Source organism: Grammomys surdaster, unplaced genomic scaffold, assembly GCF_004785775.1.
Source record: "Grammomys surdaster isolate TR1022 unplaced genomic scaffold, NIH_TR_1.0 125985, whole genome shotgun sequence".
Taxonomy (NCBI): domain Eukaryota; kingdom Metazoa; phylum Chordata; class Mammalia; order Rodentia; family Muridae; genus Grammomys; species Grammomys surdaster.
This window is the reverse complement of record NW_021620801.1, coordinates 1,700,215-1,723,244: the sequence shown is the minus strand read 5'-3', so window position 1 is coordinate 1,723,244 and position 23,030 is coordinate 1,700,215. Positions and strand designations below refer to the sequence as shown.

Below are 23,030 nucleotides of genomic sequence, written 5' to 3'. Positions count from 1 at the left end.
AAGTATCTTACTCATCTCTCTACCACAGCAGTGGTCACTAGGGACCCAGTGTCCCCCAGCTACTTGCAAAGTGAGCATAAATGTCACAACCCACCATGTTATTCAATACGTTCAGTATTAACTGACAATCTGTCAGTTAACAGACATTAACCACTGATCTACAATCTGTTTATAGTGCATTAGCACTGGAAAGGAAGCCCACTGATGAAATGGTTTTGTTCACGTGTTTGTAGAAAAGTCACCGGTAGATAACAAACTGCAGGTACTGAGAGCGCATGGCTGGGTAAGTGTTCACAAACTCTGTACCTGTGGGATCTTGGATCTGTTTTAGGAGACTGGCCCTTACAACCATGGTTCTGTAGTGCTCAACTTTGTTTTTCTTAGGGTTAAAAAAAAAAATCAATAAACTGAAAATAAAAACTTAAATAAGTTTTTGTCTACATCTAATCAGTCTATTGTTCATTTTTATTTAAATGACTATGAGAACATAGTTTATGTCAATTTTGACTATATATTCTTCTAAGTTTCCTATGTTAATGGTATTTTTCAAAAGTCACTACATTTTTAGGTAACAGTGATACACCTTAAGAAAAGACAGGGCTGGGCGGTGGTGGCGCATGCCTATAATCCCAGCACTTGAGAGACAGAGGCAGGCGGATTTCTGAGTTCGAGGCCAGCCTGGTCTACAGAGTGAGTTCCAGGACAGCCAGGGCAACACAGAGAAACCCTGTCTCGAAAAACAAAACAAAACAAAACAAAACAAAACGAAGAGGAGGAGGAAGAGGAGGAGGAGGAGGAGGGGGAGGAGGGGGAGGAGGGGGAGGAGGAGGAGGAGGAGACAGAAACAAATGGAGAAAGTGGTAAGTGCCAAAAGTGTAAGTATCTCAAAGTAGTTTTTCTGTATTTCAGCTGTGCCATAATTTTTTAAAAAGCATTTATGATAGGCAATTCATAGTAAAAATGCTCAACTTTCTACAAATGAACCAGGAAGAGACAAAGGAAGGCTTGGATTAGGAAGCTACATTTCTAAACGGTCAAACAGCAAATACCTCTTACACTATACTCTGGCTTGAAAATACCGAGGATTTTACTGGAGTTTTATCAACTTGGTAAAAATTGTTTTTACATGGACATGGAAGACCAAATAAGTAATAAAAACTGAGAAAGTAGAATGAGTAATACTGGGAACTGGAATATTCTAGGCATTAATATATATTAGATTGTATTAACACATACTAAGCTATAAGGAACAAAATATTACTGTTTCTGAAAGAAAACTAGAATGATGGTGAAGCAGAGATTGTTAGGAAACAAGCCCTACTATGTGTAGGAATGAAACTTTAGACAAGTGGCTTCAACTTCTGAAGTGAAGGGCCGTTCCAGGCAAGGGCCCACGAGGAGGAAAGCATCAGCCTTAGTGTGCAGTGTGAGGAAGGGAAGCTCCATACATCCCTGGGGCATGAGGAAGGCAGACTGAAGAGATCACAGTTGCATTTGAGTGACACATGGTATATGGTTTCACATATACTTTGGGCTGGGTAACCCAACCACTTGGAATAGAATTTGTTTGGTTCAAACAGATCTATAATTACAACCAAGGCTCTGCTAGTTGCCCAGAATCCTTTCTGTGAAGAAACTATTAATTCAATTTTTGGTGGAATACCTTTCAAGATACATTCTCTGACACCTCACTTTTAAAGTCCTGGTGTGTTCTGCCTTTCCTCAAATCTTCTACTAACTGTTGTTTTTGGGAGGAAGCATGTAGTAAGTCAATGCCATTCTTAAGGCAAAGATTTACTGTTGGTGAAGTAGTTAAAAACTTCTCAGCTGGGCAAAATGGTGTGCACCTGCACTCCAAACACGTAGAGGGCTTAGGCATGAGGATAATGAGTTCAAGGACAGCCTGGACCCTGTATTAATCTTAACCCCATATAGACTTGACACATGGCCTGCATGCAATGCTTAATGATGGGACAGATACTTATGAGATGTATAATGTCAACTCACTTTGTTATTGTGTGAACATCAGTGTATTTTACCAGCTAAGAGAGCTACAATTTAACGAATGTGATCATTTTAAGGGATGACCATTGCATATATGGTCCCTTGTTGAAAAAAAGAAATCTGTAGCATATCAACTACAGTTTAGCTTACAGATGAAATAGAAATTAGGGCACTTAGAATACAGAATAATGTTTTGTGTCTGCATATTATTTAAAAGCATACTTATTATTTAACAAGCCTCCTTGTTAAGAGTTCTTTATATTTTAGATATTATATGTCAGTAGTTCTTAAAACATACTCTAAAGACCACCTATGTCAAACTCTTCATATTGTCTGTGACCTATTGTCTACTTTCAACTCCGAGTTAAACATCCGCTGCTGGTTCTGAAATCTACATTTTTCTCAAGACCTAAGCTGATTTACACTTATACAAAAGCTTGAAAAAACATGTACTATGCTAGCCTTTCGAATAGAAATCTTCTCTTTCTTATGCTTTGTAGATTCTAATAGTGCTCACAAAAGAAGGTGGCTCACAGTACAGTTGGAGGGTTAAGAAACATGCACTGGACTGACTATAAAATGCCCTCATATGGGGAAGGCAGTGTCTGCAACAGTGGGGTGTCTGTCTATACCATAAAGGAGGCACAGAGTTTGAGCACCAGCATCCAAGACAAAACAAAAACAAAATAGACTTTGAAGCTGCCTACTTTGGCCTTGATGGAAATTTTAATGATCAACAGAGAAATCAACTCGGGAAATCAGCAGCTCAATATTAAGAGCTCGTTTTCTTGCACGGTTCAGTTTCCCAGCTAAGCACTTGGAAAGATGTCAGGAAATTTAATTAGCAATACTTTATTATATAGAGGAGTTTCAGAAAGATGACACAAGCATATTATTCTCACAAAAACCAAGTTACTCTAATGGAGGGTTGGTCTTAAGCAGAGAAAACCTACTTTCATTTTGTGACTTAGCAGATACAATGAATAACATGTGCCTTCATCAGAACCATCTCAGAAACTAAAACAGATGTTACAAGACCAAGTACAGCAGGTCTGAGCACTCAACTCAGAACCTATACAGTCTTTTTGAATACACTATGAATTCCTAGCCCACAGGAATTAAAAAGTCAACCAGAAAAACGAAAGGGCTGCAAAGGGAAGCATCAACACGGCAAAATGGGAGCTCTGAGAGAAAACAGAAGACAAGGAAAAGAATCTGTGATCTGTAACACTTAGGAAAAGATCATATCCTATTCTTGACCTCACTTGAAAGCAATTCAAACCCAGGTGCTCATATGAAACATGTGCATGAAGCTTGGTTCTCAGTGAAGTTCACAGACAAGGTGTGGGCACAGGTGCAATATGTAACACTGTTTAGAAAGACCCATTATAATTATTTTCATTAAAGAATTTAAGAAATTCTACAGGTAACCTTTTTGGAGACATTACTAGCTAACAGCTAGCAGGAGACTTGCCATGAATGAGGCCAGCGGGGTCTACGTACGTGGTAAGTTTCAGGCCAACGAGATCTACAATATGAGGCCTTTTCTCAAATACCCACAAAAGAATTATAATTATCCTTATTAGTGTTTTTTCCTGCCAGCTCTTTGAGCTTATTTAATTGTGTATCATAATGGACAAATACCTTCAATCTTTCAAAGTTAAATAGTATAAATCAACTAAGTAACATATTTGTAGGGCTGGAGAGATGGCTCAGTGGTTAAGACAGCTACAGTGTATTCATATATAATAAATAAATAAATCTTTAAAAAAAAAAGAATATTTTTTTTCTTTTAAAGAATTACTTATTTATTTTATGTATGTGAGTACACTGTAGCTGTCTTCAGGCACACCAGAAGAGGCATCAGATACCATTACAGATGGTTGTGAGCCACCATGTGGTTGCTGGGATTTGAACTCAGGACCTCTGGAAGTGCAGTCAGTGCTCTTAACCACTGAGCCATCTCTCCAGCCCAAGAAAAAAAATATTCTTATAAAATTTCAGGAAGGAAAAATACAGCCATAGAGAAAGATCAAAAGATAATTTTCAAAACAGAGTATTAATAAGAAGTTCATTATGTCTTTAACACAGTTACCAGTAGTCATTCTGTATACCTGAGTAATGGTGCTCCTCGGCCATTTATTCACATTTAGAGTGCACATGGTCTAGAGTCCATGAATTTCACCTCAAAGGATAACATTATGAAAAAAAACAAACATCTAAAGCTTTATATTTAAAAAGCAGCTAAACCAAAGTGCACTAATAACAGAAACAGAAGAGCATCGAGTAATTAATGTGCTACAGGAAAATGCCATATGGCACTCAACATAATTATATAAGAAATTAAAATTCTGTCAACAATAGCATTTGTTCATGCCACACCCACCTCCTCTAAAACTGATGTGTGTAGCAGACCATAGGAGAAAACAACAGACTCACAAATTCAAGTATTTCTTGCTCATGCTGGCCTTCTGAGGGGTGTGTGTCTAGTAAGTTTTCTCTGGACACCTGCATCATTCTGGACTATGAAACTAAACCTTAAAAGGCTGACAGTTTAGCTGTAGTTCACGAAGCACATGGACAATTATCTACAGTGAGCAGAGATGAGTATCTTCCTCATCCTTTCATTCCTGACTGTTGCTACATACACACATGTATGTGTACGTACGTACGTGTACACACACACACACACACACTCCTATACTTATGTATTTTAAATGCATAAAGCGTAGGGTACAAAGAGTTAAAAAGTAGGCACCTAAGGGAAGCCTAAAAAGGGCTAGAGACAGCTCACTGGTTAAAACTACTGGCTGCTCTTCCAGAGGACTGGAATCCTATTCCTAGCTCTAACATGCCTAAGTCACAATTGTCTGCAACTACTGTTCTGCACATATATGTTATAGACATACATGCAGGCAGACACTCATACACATTAAATGATAGTCATTCTTAGAAAACAAAATATTCTAAGAGCACTTGCTGCTCTTGCAGAGAACCTGGGTTCAACTCTCTGCACCCATGTTAGCTCAACCACCCCCCCAGTTCTAGGAGATCCGATGTCCTCTCTGGGCCCCACAGGTACTAGGCACAAACACTGGGCACAAACATACATAATACACACATGCAGGCAAAATACTCATTAAAAATAGATGTTTAAAAAGACTAAAGTTAGTAACTGAATGAGGAGAGTATGTCAAGGGCAAAACCCTAGAGTAGACTTAGGAAATTCCTATACAATGAAGAACATAACCACCATTAGATGGAGTCTAGCCTTCAGCCTGGCACTTATAGACTTGATAGCCAGTTTTACCCACAGGTTGACTTTGCGTGTTGCTTCATCTATTCAGGGTGGTTAGTAAGTAAGTAAGTAATGTAAGCAAGATTCCTACTGCTTTACCTACTACACGATGTTGTTCCTGCCTGGGATGTGTCCCCCAAGTCCCTACAGCTATTCAATGTCTAGACTCTGCTCTGACTTTACTATATCAGTGGATTTATAAACTCTACAATTTACTGCTTATGCCTACCTCTTACACAGCCTAAAACAGGGCACTAAATCAGTTTAACTCTGGTTGTTTTTTTAATGTTTCATGACATAGTATGCTTAGATACTTAACAAATACCTGTTGGCCAATGAGTAATAAATTATGTTCAGGAGCTATGAAGCACTGGGAAGTAAGAGAAGTATATAAATCAGTGTGACATGCCATAGCTTAAACAGAAATGACTCATAGAGTTCAAAGTCCTGGGAAGCCTGGCAGACTCTGGGTTAAGCATATGCCTCACAACTTTTAATCAGCAAATACTTCATACTCATTGGCTGCCAGACATGTTTCTAATGACTGTCTTCTCTGGAAATGGACCCATGAAATCATCAAAATGACACAACTACTATTTCATCAAAATTACTGAAGCATTCCAGATTTGGTACATAAAGTAGGATAGTCACATAGAATGAGTTGTTCTTCCACCTCTCTCCTGCCAATATGTATAGCTCTAATTCAATTATGATATTAAACCTCATTTAAAGTTGCAAGATCAGAAACTAGGTAAAAAATTCCAAGTGGAAATAATAATATATCTTATATTACTGTATTGGTAATCCAACATTCATGGTACTAATAATATTGGTTTTACATTCTAGGGACTTCAGAGCAAGAGCTATCTAAGAGAGGAGGGCGTATGCAAGGTTCTTTTTTCCTAACATGCTAGACAATATTTTGAAACCACTTGACCTGAAAGAGGTAATCTGTCTATAGTGTCCTGGATTCCATTTGATATTGGTTCAAACTCCAGCTTTGCCATTTACAAATTGTGAGGCTAAGAAAACCATTTAAGGCCGAGCAGTGGTGGCACACGCCTTTAATCCCAGCACTTGGGAGGCAGAGGCAGGTGGATTTCTGAGCTCAAGAGTTCGAGGCTAGCCTGGTCTACAGAGTGAGTTCCAGGACAGCCAGGGCTACACAGAGAAACCCTGTCTCAAAAAACCAAAAAACCAAAAACCAAACCAAAACAAACAAACAAAAAAAGCAAACAAAAAAAGAAAACCATTTAACTTCTCCACGATTCAATTTTCTCACTTGGGAAAGTAAAAAATAATGTTTTCTAAGAGGTGGTAACTAAAAAGAACTAATTCAGGTGACACAAAGCTATTTAAGAGTCATCTGCCATGCAGGCTGACCTTCTGTCTGGAAGTCATTTTCACTCATCAGTCATTAAAAAAACCTTTTTCTCTATTTATAACCGAATGATTGCTTTTAAATACCTCATGACAACTATATTAGAGTCTCAGGCAAGATGCTGACAATAATGTTTAAGAGTTACAACTTGTACTTTGGGGATAATAAAGTACAAAGACTAAGTTCTGATCATCTCAAAGTAGAAGTTAAGCTCATCCCAATAGTAGGTTAAAGACATGACTGACAGCATTCAGTGGTCCCAGGCACTAAGTAGCTTACTGATTCTACATACTGAGTAGGAGCCTCACTCAGTAACAAAGGATCATATGACATCTTTTCTTAGTCTGAAAGGCATCAAGAAATCATAGTCCAAATAATGAAAATCCTAGTGCCTACAAGGACCAGGAGAAGCACACTAGGCTTTATGTAATCCATATACTTAGGTCTGTAACACCGGAAGTGAAGCTCCTCCTCAACTTTACCCATTTTGCAGTAGACAGTGGTACCACATGTAAGCCAAATTTACAGGCCAGACAGCAATGATTCATATTAACTGTGATCATTTCCTGGCTTAACTACACCTGTAAATTACCACAATTTTCTAACATAAAAATAAAAGTATTTGAGGGATAAGCTCCTTTTTCTGGTTTGTAATGACTCCAGATGGACTAGTCAGAAACAGTCTTGATTCCACCTAAGGGAGTGTGGTCACCTATGTGGGCTACCTTCAAGAGCCAGCTTGAAGTCTTTAGAAACAGATTTCCAACAAATGCATCAGGGCCAGCACTCCTCATTGGGCCCAGAGGCAGAGATGGTTGTCCTGGTGACAAATCTTCCAGCAAACTAAAAACAATTCGGTTTTGTCTGAGGCCAAACTACAAATGGTGTAACTCCAGTGTCTTCTCTTCCTACCATGTAAAACTGCCCACTCAAAATACAGTAACAGAAGGTTTAAAATCAAGTGCTCAGTTTGACTGGATTTGTTCAGAGTTAACAGAATAAAAAGATCAGAATGAGATTAAAAAAAAAGTCAGTATCTAAATATAGACATTGCTAAGAAGGATGGCGAAGAAGGAGATGGTCAGATAATAAAGACAATTTTTCTATCCAGTTTTGCCTCAGGTTAGCTTTGACTTTCAGCTATGAGTGAACAAAGACAGACTTTACTGAGGTATTTTTCACACTGCAAAGCTGCGAGGCTCTGGGAAACCACTACCATATGCCAATATTGCTGGTCAGGACTTACTACTTTCACCCATATACACAGATATAAACGTACTACTCTGTATATTTGTCAGTCGATGCAGAGACTTTTTCAAATATGGCCCTTTGCTAGTGTTCGCTGGATGAATGAGACAGTTCCTGAACTCACAGAGCTCACAATCTAAGTGAGACAACAGCAACAGGAGTAAAAGGAAAAGCAGAATGAGGTGAGCAGTGTCTGAGGGGCCATGAAGCAACGATCAGGGATGGGTGTTTGCTCTGTGCAGGGCAGCTGTCAAGGAGCTTTCCCCTCTGTGCTGCAGGGGAAGGAATGGAGGCTGGCAAGCAGAAAGCAGACGAAGGCAGTGCAAATAAGCAGATGATTAAAAAGTTCAGACTGAGGCCGGGCAGTGGTGGCGCACGCCTTTAATCCCAGCACTTGGGAGGCAGAGGCAGGAGGATTTCTGAGTTCGAGGCCAGCCTGGTCTACAGAGTGAGCTCCAGGACAGCCAGGGCTACACAGAGAAACCCTGTCTCGAAAAACCAAAAAAAAAAAAAAAGAAAGCAGACGAAGACCCTGGAGAGCAGGCCAGCAGAGCACACAATGCACTTAGGACACAAAGTGACTGGTCTAGACCCAGGGCACACTTGGATCTCAACGGCAACAAGAAGGGGCCAGAACACAGACACACTTTGTTTTCTGGACTGAAAATTTTTTTGATTTAATAAGACATACTCCCACATTAAGTAACAACAACAACAACAAGACTCACACATGTGTGTCCCCCATGAGAGGATGCACATTTGGTACTAGTGAAGAACAAGAACAAGCTGAGCATGGGAGCTTGAAAGACCAGAGATGCTCGTGGTGAAACAGTACTTACATACTCAAGACACTGGATGACCAGAAAGAACAGTATTACTTAAGTAAAACCTCAGTCTGTTGTCTATGTTAGTGGTTTATTTTTTAGTATATTTTCCCAGTAGAGTCTATACTTGCTTGGAAATTGCTATCTCACCCCCCGCCCCAAAAAAAGGGCAGCAAACCTCCTAGGGAAGTCTACAGCAGCATATTTACTGGTGGACACTGCTACGGTTTGTTCTTTGATATGTGAAAGGGCATTTGTTGCTGCCAAGGGTCGCTAAGGTATCTTCCTTGCCCTAAACAGCATGTTCTGAGAGGATCTATTTTAGTTCTTTTTTGGGGGTTGGGTGGGTAAGACAGTGTCTCTATATAGTCCTGGCTGTCCCCGAACTCACCATGTAGTCAGGCTGGCCTGGAACACACAGAGATCCGCTGCCTCTGCCAACCATATTTAAAGTTGTGTGCCACCACACCTAGCTATTTTAGCGTTTTAAAGGGGGTAAATGATATAATTATGTTATACTATTAAAAAATTTTAAAACTGCAATAGAAAAAACTGACCAGTTTCCTCACACCATTCTTCAGTGCAAATAAGCAGATGATTAAAAAGTTCAGACTGAGGCCGGGCAGTGGTGTCGCATGCCTATAATCCCAGCACTTGGGAGGCAGAGACAGTCGGATTTCTGAGTTCGAGGCCAGCCTGGTCTACAGAGTGAGTTCCAGGACAGCCAGAACTACACAGAGAAAACCTGTCTCAAAAAATCAAAAAAAAAGTTCAGACTGCAAAATTCATGTCTTTATTTTTAATAGCTGAATACTATTCTATTGTGTACAAGTACCACATTTTTCTTTCTTTTAAATTATTTTATTTATTTACATCCCAAATGTTGCTACCCCTCCACTCTCGCCACATTTTCTTTATCCATTCTACAGTTGAGGTACATCTAGGTTGTTTCCAACTTCTAGCTATTAAGAATAAAGTTGCTATGGATACAGTTGAGCAAGTGTCTTTGTGGGATGGTAGGACATCTTTTGGGTATATGCCCAGGAGAGGTATGTTGAGGCAGAACTATTCCTAGCATGACTGTCCTTTGAGAGGCTCTACCCAGCAGCTGACTCAGACAGGAGAAGACACCCACAGTCAAACAGTGGATGGAGCTTAGGGACAATTATGAAAGAACAGGAGGAAAGATTACAGCCCCTAAGGGGATAGGAACTCCACAGGGAAACCAATAGAGTCAATTAACCTGGACCCTTGGGGTTCTCAGAGATGGAACTATCAACCAAAGAACATACACAGGCTGTAGCAGATGTGCAGCTTGGTCTTCACGTGGGACCTGAACAACTGGAGTAGTGGTTATCCTAAAAGCTGTTGCCTGCATATGGGATATGATCTTCTAGCTGGGCTGTCTTGTCTGGCCTCATTGGGAGAGGATGTGCCTAGCCTCACAAAAACTTGATGTGCCAGGGTGTAGGTATACTCCGGGGAGCCCTCACCTGCTCAGAAGAGAATGGGAGGTGGATAGGGAAATGGAATGTAGGAGGGGGTAACTGGGAGGGGCAGCGGGATTTAAAGTGAATAAGTAAGTAAGTAAGTAAGTAAATAAAATAAAAAGTATCCCTCTGCATCCTTTATCATGAGTTAAATAGACAGGGCTGAGGATACTTTCAGAGCTGGGACAGCTGTTCTTGCATGGTTAAGGGCCACAAGATTAAAGGCAATATTTACAATGAGAAAAATGCCATTGTTTTCATTTTACAGATGGAAAAACCAAGGAAACAGGGTACATGTGCTGCTAAGAGCAGTAGGTGGGGAGCTGGTCTGACTCCAGAGTTCAACCTCTTAACTATTTGCTGTAATTATCAAGACATCAAAAAGTCCTTATTTATTTTATATGTGTAGGTATTTTGCCTATGTGTATGTGTGTGCTTTATGTGCATACTGAGTGACTGCAGAGACCAGAAGGTGTTGGATCCCATGGGACTTGAAATCCTAGGAATCAAACCTGGAACCTCTAGAACCATTTTTCCAGTCACAGGATTATTTTCTAATGGAAGTCTCGATCATATCTAGAATAAAAAAATGGTCCTTCTTCAAGGGAAGTAATCAAGAGTATGACTATCTCAGTGGAACGAATGTTCCCTGTCTCTAACATGCTTTCTGGAAGAGCAGGCTTATCTTGGATCTTCTGACCACCTCCTTAGCATGCACTCTTTCCCAGAGCGGCAGTAGCTGCTCACTTGGGACAGGACTGAACGTATAGCCTACACTCCAGGTGGGTTCTAACCACTTCATGCAATCCCAGCTTCCTTGCCACACTGGCTGGTTAAGGCCCACTGAAGAAAGTGAAGAGTTTTATTTTACAGCTGTTAAAGATATAATTTAGGGGCAAGGAAAGTGGCTCAGTGGATAAAACACCTTACTAGGCAAACATGAGGAGCAGAGCTTGGACCCCTAAACCCAAGTAAACACTAGGCAGGTGTGCTGACTGCCTGTAATTCTAGCACTCAGAAGGCTGAGATGGGGATTCCCAGAGCAAGCTGGCTGGCTAGCTAGACAAGTGAACTGGTGAACTGTAGATTCAGTAATAGACCGTATATCTCAATAAATAAAATGAAGAATGATTATGGGTTGTATTTTAGACCTCCATAAGCTACACATGAGATCACACACGCACCTGGGGTGTGTGTGCATACACATACATACACACACACACACACACACACACACACACATGTATATATATATGATGTCATTTCAACTCCAAGGTGTCCCATAGGAACAAAGAGGCAGGAACCAACAGGCAGCTATCTTACTACTAGAAGAAAAGATAGCCTAAGAACAGATCCAAGGAAGTTCTCAATCTGGAGAAAGACTTCTGAGATAAGATCAGAATAAGAGCCGGCAAGCTGATAATACTCTGAAATCTCCAAATGAAGGCAATGTAGAAGTCCACCATAACATTGTATTTGATATGCCAGTCAACGTACTTATTTGAGGCTAGCCTGGACTACAGAGCAAGATTGGTTCAAAAACAAAGGAGACCTGGGAAGTAAAGCTTAGTGGATAAAGTTCTTGCCCCACATTATAAAGACCTAGGATCAATCTCCAGTGGCACATAAATCTAGATGTGTGGTATATGCCTATTCTGTTAGCACTTAGAAGACAGAGACAGGAGGGTCAGAATATCAAGGCAAGCCTGGGCTACATGAGACCCATCTTTAAGAAACCCGAACAAAAGCAATCGTAAATCAAATCAAAAGTATATAAATATTTTAAGATTTTATTTATATGCACACATGAGTGTATACACACATAGGTACCCATGTAGGCCAAAAGAGGGTATCAAATCCTCTAGAAGTGGAGTTACAGACGATTCTCAGCCACCTGATGTGGGGTCCTGGACCTGAACCAGGGTTCTCTGCAAGCAGCATATTCTTTTAACCAGTGAACCAGCTCTCAAGCCAAGGTATAATGCTATGAGAGTTACGGATATGACTCAGTAGGTTAAGTGCCTACTAAGAAGCCCGATGACCTCAGTTCAATGCCTGGGACCACAGTGTAAGGGGAGAACTGACTCCTGCACATCGTTCTCTGACCTCCCTCCATACACGTGCTGTGCCACATGTGGAAACAACTCCATGTACTCACTTGCGCACATACATACCCTCATACATGGTATAATAGAAATGTAATAAATAAGACTTGTAAAGAAAAATTTACAAATGTATTGCCTTGAATGAGATATTAAATGGCAAACTTATTTTAAATGCACCTTGCTCATATGATCATTACTCTAATAAAATCAAAAGTATATAATATAATATAATATATAAAATATTAATATTTATGTTATTTATGTGTATGCCAGAGTATTTATACATGTAGCTATCTATGCAGACCAAAAGAAGGCATCAGATTCTCTGGAACTGAAGTTACTTGCAGCAAGACAGTCAAAGATCTCCTTAGCCACAGACGCAATAACAGGAATGAGGGTGAGTAAAACATGGGAATGCCTCCCACGAACGACTGTAAAACACAACCTATTTCCCCATCTAGGGTCATAACCCAAAAAGAGGCTCAGATTTTTTTTCTTCTCCATCTTTCACAGGTTCTCCTAGAGAAAGGGTTTTCTTCTTATTTTTTCTTTTTTTCTGAAGAAAACCTACTCACATCCACAGAATTAAAAATATACTTTTAAAAATTTGTTCTCATTTTTGACCATATGGTTCTTAGGAACTGAACTCAGGTTCTGTGGCAAGCACCTTTACCCACTGAGACATCTTGTCGGTCTCCGAAGCAAAAACTTGTGTGTCAAGTACTTTTAGATGAGTTACTGACATAATCACGTAAAAGGGCCCAAAGCCACATACTGCAGTGACTTTCCTGTAAGAGGATCCATTAGGATGACAGGTGTCCCTGCTGCTGCTGATATGCTACCACATAACTACAGATCCGCTGAGCACATGCTTTAACTGTACATGCTTTAACTGTATCACAGATGCCTGAGGAATTCAACAGGTGGAAATAAAAGTCACACTCTATGAAGCAAAAGTTAAGTAAAGTTAAGTTAAGTATGCATCACTCTGAACTGATGTTAAATATATTCACCATCTCAAAATAGGTCTCTTCCTAATGAAACACTGAGATCAAACCAAATTAACACCAGAGAAAGAACTGAAGCACATGAGGGCCTTGCCTCACCATGTAAAAAGCTGAGTCTAAGGTTTTCAGACTTTAAAACAAAGTTGGTTAACAGGGTGATGCTGTTTATTTTCTACGTTGTCTAGTGGTCACCAGATTCATGCACCTGTCTACTGTTGTGATGGGATCAGACAAAGGAAGTGACAGCAGAAGTGTTTCTCTCTTGGACTGAATTTCATTTGCTTATAGGGTTTCAATGTTCAACTTCTGTCTTTAAATAAATGACAGGATCTCATTAACTTAAATTTAATGAATATATAATTTTCATTTATCATCCAAAATTCAATAACAGACAGCTATAATAAAAACTGATTACTAAAATCAATTTCTCCTAAAATACAACTGATTATTAAAGAACACTGTTTGTAAATACATTATGTGTAATATTATACTTTGTAATATAGCCACTTATGTTACTAAGCTCATGTAGCTCAACTGCTATTTACTAAAATATAATACAGTAAAAATTCACTGACTAAACTCTAAAATTACTGACTTACATAGAGGAAAGAAAGGTTTCTGATTAAAAAAAAAAAAAAAAGTCTAGTCAGCTAGCCACGGTGGTGGCACAGCCCACCACTTGTGGAGGCAAAAGTACAGTCAGAGGACCTGAGATACACAGCAGGATCCTGCCTCAAAAATTCACCAGTATGTGAGCAGTGGTTGGTGATGGTGTGTTCTCTTCAAATGGAAAACGAGTCACTTTTACTGTATGTGTGTGTACACTATAGTGGGAGGGAATGAACACAAAGTCACATATGCTAAGGAAGGACTCTTAACACTGTTTTTATTTTATTTATGAAGCCTGTCTTTAATTAATTAATAAACAATGGATGTGTGTGTTTGTGTGACATACATACTTTCACATACATACATACATATATATATATATATATATATATTTAAGAACAGCATAGAGAAAAAAAATTACAGAAGTTGGGTGTCAATGATTTCATGTTTCTGTATGTTGTTTTGACAGTTTTTCCCACTTTGATCCACTTCATTCTTACATATATCTTTTGCTATTTGTTAGTCATACTACAGTTTTCAACAAAACAAGAATAGAAAAGAGAACAGGGAAAGAGGAAGGAAAGGAAGGATAACACAGTCCCTGCTGTCATGATCAGAATGGTACAGAAGATAACTGCCCAGAGGACAACAGAAAACAAGGCAGATACACAGACACAGACACACAGACACACACAGACACAGATACACACACACACCACACACAGACACACACTCACAATTAAAGAATAAATATGTGGCAATATCCAAAAGAAGAATGGCAGATCCGAAGTCCAGTGATGAACAGAAACTAGGAGATTTTGCTGAAGGTGCAGAAAGAAAAGACTGTGCAGGTGGAGAGTGCAGCACGTATGCTGTTGGGAGCCGACTCCTAGCCGAAAGGGGCTATCATCTTTGCAGCCATCTCAGGCCATCTACCCTGACAAGAGACTTGTTTTCAACAGCCCACAACAGCTGAGCACACTCTGATAAATATCTCGTTTAGTGCCGCCAGCTGCAAGGTGCACGTGATAGCCATGCTGCTGGGTGCACGTGGTCTCCTCACTGCTAGCTAGGTGCACGTGATATCCACGCTGCAAGGCACATGATGTAGTGCCTTCAGCTGTGCTTGTCCACGAGGACAAGACACGTGGTAAAGGGTATAAATACCCAGGATTTCCTTCCAATAAACGAGACTTGATCAGACTCCCTATCTTGTCTCCATTCTTTGCGTCTCCGCCCCCACTCTCTCTCTTGCTAGGCCCTGACTCACAGACCAGAACAACAAAACGGGCCGTTACAAAGTGGCCCCCAGAACATGAGACAGCTCAGACGACTACAGTATGTAACAAAGCCAAGTACTGAAAAGTCTCAGGCATATCTGGATTAGGACTTTGAAGTGTGATCTAACTATCTCTATATAGAGGTGTAGCTGAAAATGAAGGCAGAAAGTGAAACAGGAGCCGGATTATGAAAACATGTGACTGCCACTAATGAGAGAGCAATCCTAAGAGTGCTTGAAGAGTCCGATCACAAGTGTACTACTATTGAGGTGTGGGGTACCCCTCTTGCCAAGTCAGCTCTCAAATAGTCCTGCTTCCTGCATCTGGAACTCGGCCTTTCCATTCTGCGTTCAGTGGCACTAGCACACTTCTATTCCCACTGCTACCACGCCAATAAACATATTCTTATCGAAGCACATGCGTGGGGGCCTTTTCAGGTTCAGAGACTGTAAACTCTTTGGAGCAAGAACAGCACCCTCTGATTTTGGACGTGGAAATTACGAAAACCCTCCGGTCCCCCTCTTTCATCAGTATAACCCTTTCTGTGTGGTATACAGGATGGAATGGAGCTAATTTGATATAGTCACAATGGGACATACACACAGGCTATAAGAGCCATCTCCAGTTAGAGAAATCTGTCATTTCATAACCACACAAGTTCATTTAGTCCCAGACTTTTCCTCAGAATATCCACCAAACTCCTTTCTGAAGCAGCTCCCAAGTCTTTCAGATGCTCTGCCTGGGTTATCTCTTCGGCCTCTCACTTCCTGCTCCTTTTCTAATCATTAGCCTATGTTCTGAGTGATCCAGTTATAATACAACTATTCTACCCAGTAAAAAGAAATTTGTTAGTACCTCCCTAATGGCATGTGAAGCTCTTAACTTTCAGGCCTATATTTCTGCCTTTCTCTCAATTATTTACTGACTCCTTACTATGTGCCACGAAAGAACTAAACGGATACATACCAAAACTAAAGCCAAAAGTAATAAAGCCCTTGTTCTTGTGAGAACCTTAACTGAAGTAGGGAGAGATTGGAAGTAAAGCTATGTATGATGGTTTGTATACGCTTAGCACAGGGAGTGCACTATTAGGAGGTGTGGCCTTGTTGGAGTAGGTGTGTCACTGTGGGCCTGGAAGTCAGTCTTCCACTAGCAGCCTTCAGATGAAGATGTAGAACTCTTAGCTCTGCCTGACCCATGACTGCCTGGATTCTGCCATACTCCCATCTTGATGATGTTGGACTGAACCTCTGAACCTGTAAGCCAGCCCCAATTAGATGTTGTCCTTGGTCATGGTGTCTGTTCACAGCAGTAAAACCCTAACTAAAACACTAGGTAAACGCTACAGTTAAGAGGTGTGATACATTAAAGAATGAGGTGGGGTATTCAAGGTGGGCCTTAATAAAAATGGTGTATTTGAGAGGACATTTGAAAAAGGAAAAGGCTGCTTCGGGCTGAAAGGCACAGCCAGCACCAAGGGCCCAGGGTAGGAACAAGGCTGGAATTCTAGCCTGTGAGACTGGAGTAGCTGCTACGAGGCACATGGGGAGGGGAGAAGAGACAAGGAAGGAGAGAGGGCACACAGAGGACAAGGTGACCATGGAGGACTATCACAAAGACCTGACTTTCATTCTGAGCAAGACAGGAAGTATGGGGAAAAAACAGAAAAAAGGAATGGCATGGCCCAGAGTTTAAAGGCCCTGATACTATGGTGTAGCTACTGTGCTGAGGAGACCAGGGTGGGAAGCAGGACTCACAAGAAAGCATGGCCGCTTGTACGGCTTATTTAAGGGAAGGCTGGGTTATAGAAAAAAGGGTTTTGAGAGAAAACTGCAAGATTTTATGACACATTTGCTGTGGGTTGGGAAGGTTTTGGATCAAGGAGGTGGGTATGGCATTATCTGGCCTAAGAAACTGCTGAGACTAGGTTCTGACGAGAGATCTGAGTTGTTTCTGACATACTGGAAATGCAGTGGCTATTCAAGCAGGCATGTATGATAAATAATGTGTGTGTGTGTAGAGTTCATGACAGAAATGGCACCTGTCACCTTACACATCTAGGCTTACAGAACTTACAGTTCTCCTTGTATCTGTATGACAGCCCATCTGTCTATTCAGAAGGTTCTTCCCACCCTCATCTTTTTCTACTTCGTCAAAATACTCTCCACCTTCAAAAGACTGATGTCATACTCTGTGAAATACATGATCAGCATTTCCTGAACCATTTGGCCATACAGCATATTTTTAAAGCTATATAATTTCCATTTTCATTTTGGTAAAAGGCAGACAGACATTCTGCAAACACAGCAGGTGGCCTGCCTGCTCTCATCTTCACATAAGTCCTTTATGGAAAAATTAAAACCACAAACAGGTCTCCACGAGTAGCCCAAGACTTGATTTTGTACTTTTTGAACATTTGTAGCTATCTGAAGATCATTTTTTAAAAAAGGCCCATATTATAGCATAAACTTTATAGGCTGAAACAAAGAATGAAATATCTTTTGACGGGTTTACAAAGCTAATTTTCATTTTGACTCTCATTCTTTTCTTTGCCCAAGTGAGGCATTTAAACTAGGGGATAGATTAGACAAAAGAACAAAAACCACATCTAGCTGTGTGTGTGTGTGCACGCCCCTTCCAGGAAACAGCATCTAATATAATCAAGAAAAGGGGGAGATGGATTTACAGTACAGTGTGACCTTAGAGACCTGGGTTCAAGAATGCTGGACAGCCAGGAGTCCACCTCTTAGACAGCACTTTCTCAGGGAGCAGCACTGCGTGGCTACAACCAGCTCCTAAGGAAGTTGCTTAGCAACAGTGCCTATCCCATGTACAACTGTTTCTCTAGTACCTAAAACACACCTGGCAGATAGTATAGAATGAATGGATGAGGAGAGGGATGGATGGATAAGTAATTCTAATCTCATGGTGCTGAAACCTATCAAATATAAATCATGAAAGTGGTATTAACTTATTTCAGGATTAAAAAAAAATGCTGATTGGCCAGGTGGTGGTAGTGTACACCTTTAATCCCAGTGCTTGGAAGGCAGAGGCAGTTGGATCTCTGAGTACGAGGGCAGCCTGGTCTACAGAACAAGTTCTATGACAGGGAAGGTTACAGAGAGAAACCTTGTCTCACAACATGAGAGAGAAAGAGAGAGAGAGAGAAAGGGGGGGGGGAAGAGAGGGAGAGAGGGAGATTGATTTTCAAAGTCATTGTCTTTAACATAGAAGTTGGGGGACTGAAGCAAAACTCTCATTAACAATACACAACTTTATAAAATTCTCAATAGATCGAAAGTAAGATGATACTCTGGCAACCATGCTTCTTCAGACAGTAGTTTGATACGATACATATTTATCATAGGGAAATTACAGTCTTTGAAAATAAAACTGTACGAAGACCTCTGAAACGTGTCATTAGAAAACCAAGATTTGTGGTGGGGAAGATGGCAAAAGGCACCTGCCAAGTATGAAGACTTGAGTTTGCTCTTCAGCACATAAGCAAGGGTCCAATACTATGCCAGTGCTGAGAGGTGGAGACAGGTAAATAAATCCCTGAAATGGGAGACCATCAAGCCCACTTAAAGTAGCAAGTGCCACACAATCTGAGAGCCCTGTCTCAAAACACAGGGTCTCCAAAACCAAACTTAACCGAATCACCACAACACAAACAGACAAACAAACAAAAAGTGACAGGTGGAAGGCACCCAAGGACACCGTTCAGGTGACCTCTGACCTACACACCATACCACACTCAAACAAATGTGCACACATATGCATAACTGTATGCACACAGCTTACATAAGTACAACTAGGAAAAAAATACCCTATCAGCTCTGATTTTAGAATGTAACACAGTAGGTTAAAGTAACTCCAACAGCTGATTCTGGACTTTCTCTAACAAAGATGTTCTTCCTACTCACTTCTGTTCTGTCTCACTATTTAGCCCTGGATGGCCGGAACTCAGTATGTAGACCAGGCTAGTCTCACTCACAGAGAACTGCTGGGATTAAAAGTGTGTGCCACCATGCCAAACACTTGGTTTGAATGCAAAGTGTTGCAAGCAAACATTTCAAACTGAAATCATGGCTTGTATGAAGCCAATACGGAACCTAAATGTGTCCTAAGCCCCATGAAAAATATTGAGTACCAATTTAAAGTTATGAAACACCAACCTCTTTAATTTCATGTAGTTTTCACTGGCAGCAGGTCGGCATTCCGCTCTCTGTACCACTATTCCTTCCAATGACAGTTTATCTTGAATGGAAAGGGGAAAAATGTATTCAGAGATAATATTCATCAATTCCAAGATGGCATTTTGACACATAACTAAAACATATTTCATATAATTCAAGGAAACAAAAGTACAGTAGTAAGCTGAGAGCAACATCAGTTATGAGAAGCCTCATCCTTAGTGAGCTGACAACCAGAGCCTTTCTGGATTGTTCCTTGAGCTACACTGCTACTTTACACACTCAGACTAACAATGCCCAAAGTTCATTCAATCTAATGAAAAAGTGGAGGATTCCATCTGTAAAACAAGTAACTCTAGAAATAACAGTCAGTCTAAAGCACTAAATCAAAGGTCTACACATTCACATAAGTGAGTTTCTAGAGTATCCTGTAGGAGAAAATGCCAGGTAGGCAAATATGACACTGGGCAGTGTAAATGTGAATCTGGGAGCTGAGGATGCACATGTTTATAACACCAGGGAGGAAGATAAGGAGGCTTACACACTTTGGACCAGCTTGGGCTACACGGAAAGACTATTATAAGCAAACAGTAAATCTACTATAAATATTTGTCTAAACAGTAATGCAAGTTTCTTTCTTATAGTGACCCTGACTTAAAACCCAGGAGAAATGGAGAAAGGAAAGAAAAGCCTGGACCTTCAAAGCCCACTGGCATCAGAGTGAAGTTGATGGACATGCCCTACTATGTAAGACGCATGAGAATGCCTCTTACACACAGAAGCTTTATGACAACCTGAAAGATCTAAGACTGTGCTTAGAAACCCCTACTAGTCAGTCATATGTCCATGAGAATTCATCTGAGTTCTGAGAAGAGACTAAGAAAATCCTTTGACTAACCAGAAATACATCTGATTCATCTCTTTAGGGTAACTTACTTCATTCATTCCACTAACTATAAATGACTACCATGCAAAGGCACCATGTGGGCACTGTAGAATCAAAGATGATTAAGATACAGCACTGTCTTCAAGCAGCACACATTTGCTATACGAACAGTGACACACCAAATAAAAACAGACTCATACGGAACCACATCTACACAATTCACACAAGAAAATCTTCCAGTGGTCTTCCTAGATTTTTGTCTCTAAAATTTAAGGAGTTACAACCTGTGATCCTAAATACTAATTATGAAACATACCATCTGAATTAAATATTCTCAGAGTACCTCAATACAAAAACTCTTCAGCACAATGACATGACCCACACCTACTTCACACTACAGTATGCCAGCAAAGAAACACTATGCAAGCCACAATCATTACATTTTAAACCTAAAAATAAGTTCCTGTCATGAGTGAAGTCAGGAAGACTAGACTTTGAACTTTTTCAAAGCAAACACAAATCTGTCTGTCTGTCTGTCTGTCTGTCTATATCTATCTATCCATCCATCCATCCATCCATCCATCCATCTACTTATTCAGTTTACATCTCGCTCACTGCTCCCCTTCTGGTCATACCCTCCTGAAATCCTTCTTCCCTCCCCCTTCCCCTCCTCCTCTGAGCAGGTGGAGCCCCCCCCCCAACCCCTGTATATTCCCCGACCCTGGCACTTCAAGTCTCTGAGAGGCTAGATTCTTCTCCTATTGAGGCCAGGCAAAGCAGTCCTGCTAGAAGAACATATCCTATATGTAGGAAACAGCTTTTGGGATAGCCCCCATTCCAGTTGTTTGGGACCCATGTGGGACCCACGTGAAGACCGAGCTGCACATCTGCTACATATGAGTGGGGAGGCATAGGTCCAGCCTGGCAAACACAAATCTTATATCCCAGTTTGTCTCTGATGAAACCGAAAGTCTTAAACAAGAACAGCTTCAGTCTCACAATAATAGCAAAATGTGGGCAATTCTGATATGTGGAGTATCCTAAGTATATGAGGAAAAGCCCAACACTAGACAGTAAATTGATGCTTTTTAAAAACTAAGTCTGGGGTAGCATCTCTGATAATAATTCAATTATAGATACAAGTATTTACTAATATTAAATGCTAAAATGGCTACCTTTAATGCTCCCCACCTATTTAGCATACCTACTCCAAGCGGATACCCTGGATTTAAATCTTAAAGGGTTCGGCCATCACTTTTCTCTCTATATATTTAAGACACCTGAAAAGGTTGAAAGGAAGTTCAAGGCCCCTGCTCATTTTAACTTGACCACCACTTTCTGTTCTTCAGTTAAGGTTGCTCACACAGCTGGAGAGATGGCTCAGAGGTTAAGAGCACTTGCTGCTCTTGTAGAGGACCTGGGTTCGGTTCCCAGCACCATCATGGAGTTTACAATTATCCCTAACTCCAGTTCCACGGGATATGCTACCCCTTCTGACCTCTGCAGGCACTGTGCATACATGTGATCCACATACATATATGTAGGCAAAACACATGAAGTAAAAAAGTTACTCACACAGTGCAGTGACATTCACTGCACCAGACCATACTTTTCTGTTTACCATATCTTTACAAACCTAAAATTGCTTTCAAATGTTACTCAAGGGAAATGCAAGGTCTTAATCATTACCAATAAATTTTCCCAAGAACTGGTCAGTGTTAGTTATTTCTCAGTTTGCTTCCCCTATTTCCTCTCTTAAATTTAAGAAGCCAAATCTCTTTGGGAATGGCCTCCCTAAACATGATTTGCTTGTTCTTTGTTTAAAGCTAAGGCATACTTCTTAAAGCTTCAGGGAAACGTGTTCTTGTATTTCCTCCAACAAACCATGCATCTTTTCTTCAATACATTGCTTAAATTCAGGGGAAAGGTACTGTCCATGGAGTTCTAGTTTAAAGCACTCACTTGTACACCATTGCTGATGACTACAAATTGTACACGTCAACACAGAAATCCTTACTTAAAACTATCTTTTGGACCAATTTGAAAGAGTGTGATGATGACCCTTTTACTCTTACACACGTATGATGTATTTATCAAGTCCATGCTGTGTAAGAGGCCAAGCACATCAGAAATAGCAGAGATAAAGGAAGCACACCCGTGATCAGGGAATACAGAGGTGAGTGCAGTGTTTGTTTTGTACCATATATATTATTTTCAAAATGTATAAATGTTGCATGATTTCACCATTCCATGATTATACACACACACACACCTCAAAACAACATATAACATATCCCAAATGAATTGCCTGTATTTGTGAATTTACAAAAAATTTCAAAATTCAATACATTTACATTGCCTTTTGTTGTATACCAGACTGACCTAGAACATGCAGATTCACCTGTTTCTGCTTCCCAAACTTGGGGATTAAAGGCTTGTACCACCAAACCCAAATACTGTGTTGCTTCAAATGAAAATGAAATACAGAAACCCTCAAATAATTTTCTTTTAGTTAGTGTAAACTTGCTCTCTACGTTCATCTGTACACGCCTGTGTGAGACTGTGACTCTGTGTGTGAGTACCCGCAGAGGTCAGGAGCCTCAGATCCACATACGCTGACGCTACAAGTGGTTGTGAGCCACCTGACATTGGTACTGGGACAGAACACTGGTTCTCTGAGAGAACTCTAAGTGTTTCTTAAC

The 23,030-nt window shown here is 40.4% G+C and overlaps 1 protein-coding gene across 1 annotated transcript in view; it reads right to left on the bottom strand.

Annotated features, from left to right (window-relative positions):
• The window catches only part of Gtf2f2 (general transcription factor IIF subunit 2), a 115,120-nt gene that overhangs the window by 31,682 nt on the left and 60,408 nt on the right, over nt 1–23,030 (bottom strand). The window contains exon 5 of the mRNA XM_028754257.1: nt 19,425–19,506. Coding sequence (XP_028610090.1) covers nt 19,425–19,506 — 82 coding nt within the window. The remainder of the gene's footprint in view (nt 1–19,424; nt 19,507–23,030) is intronic.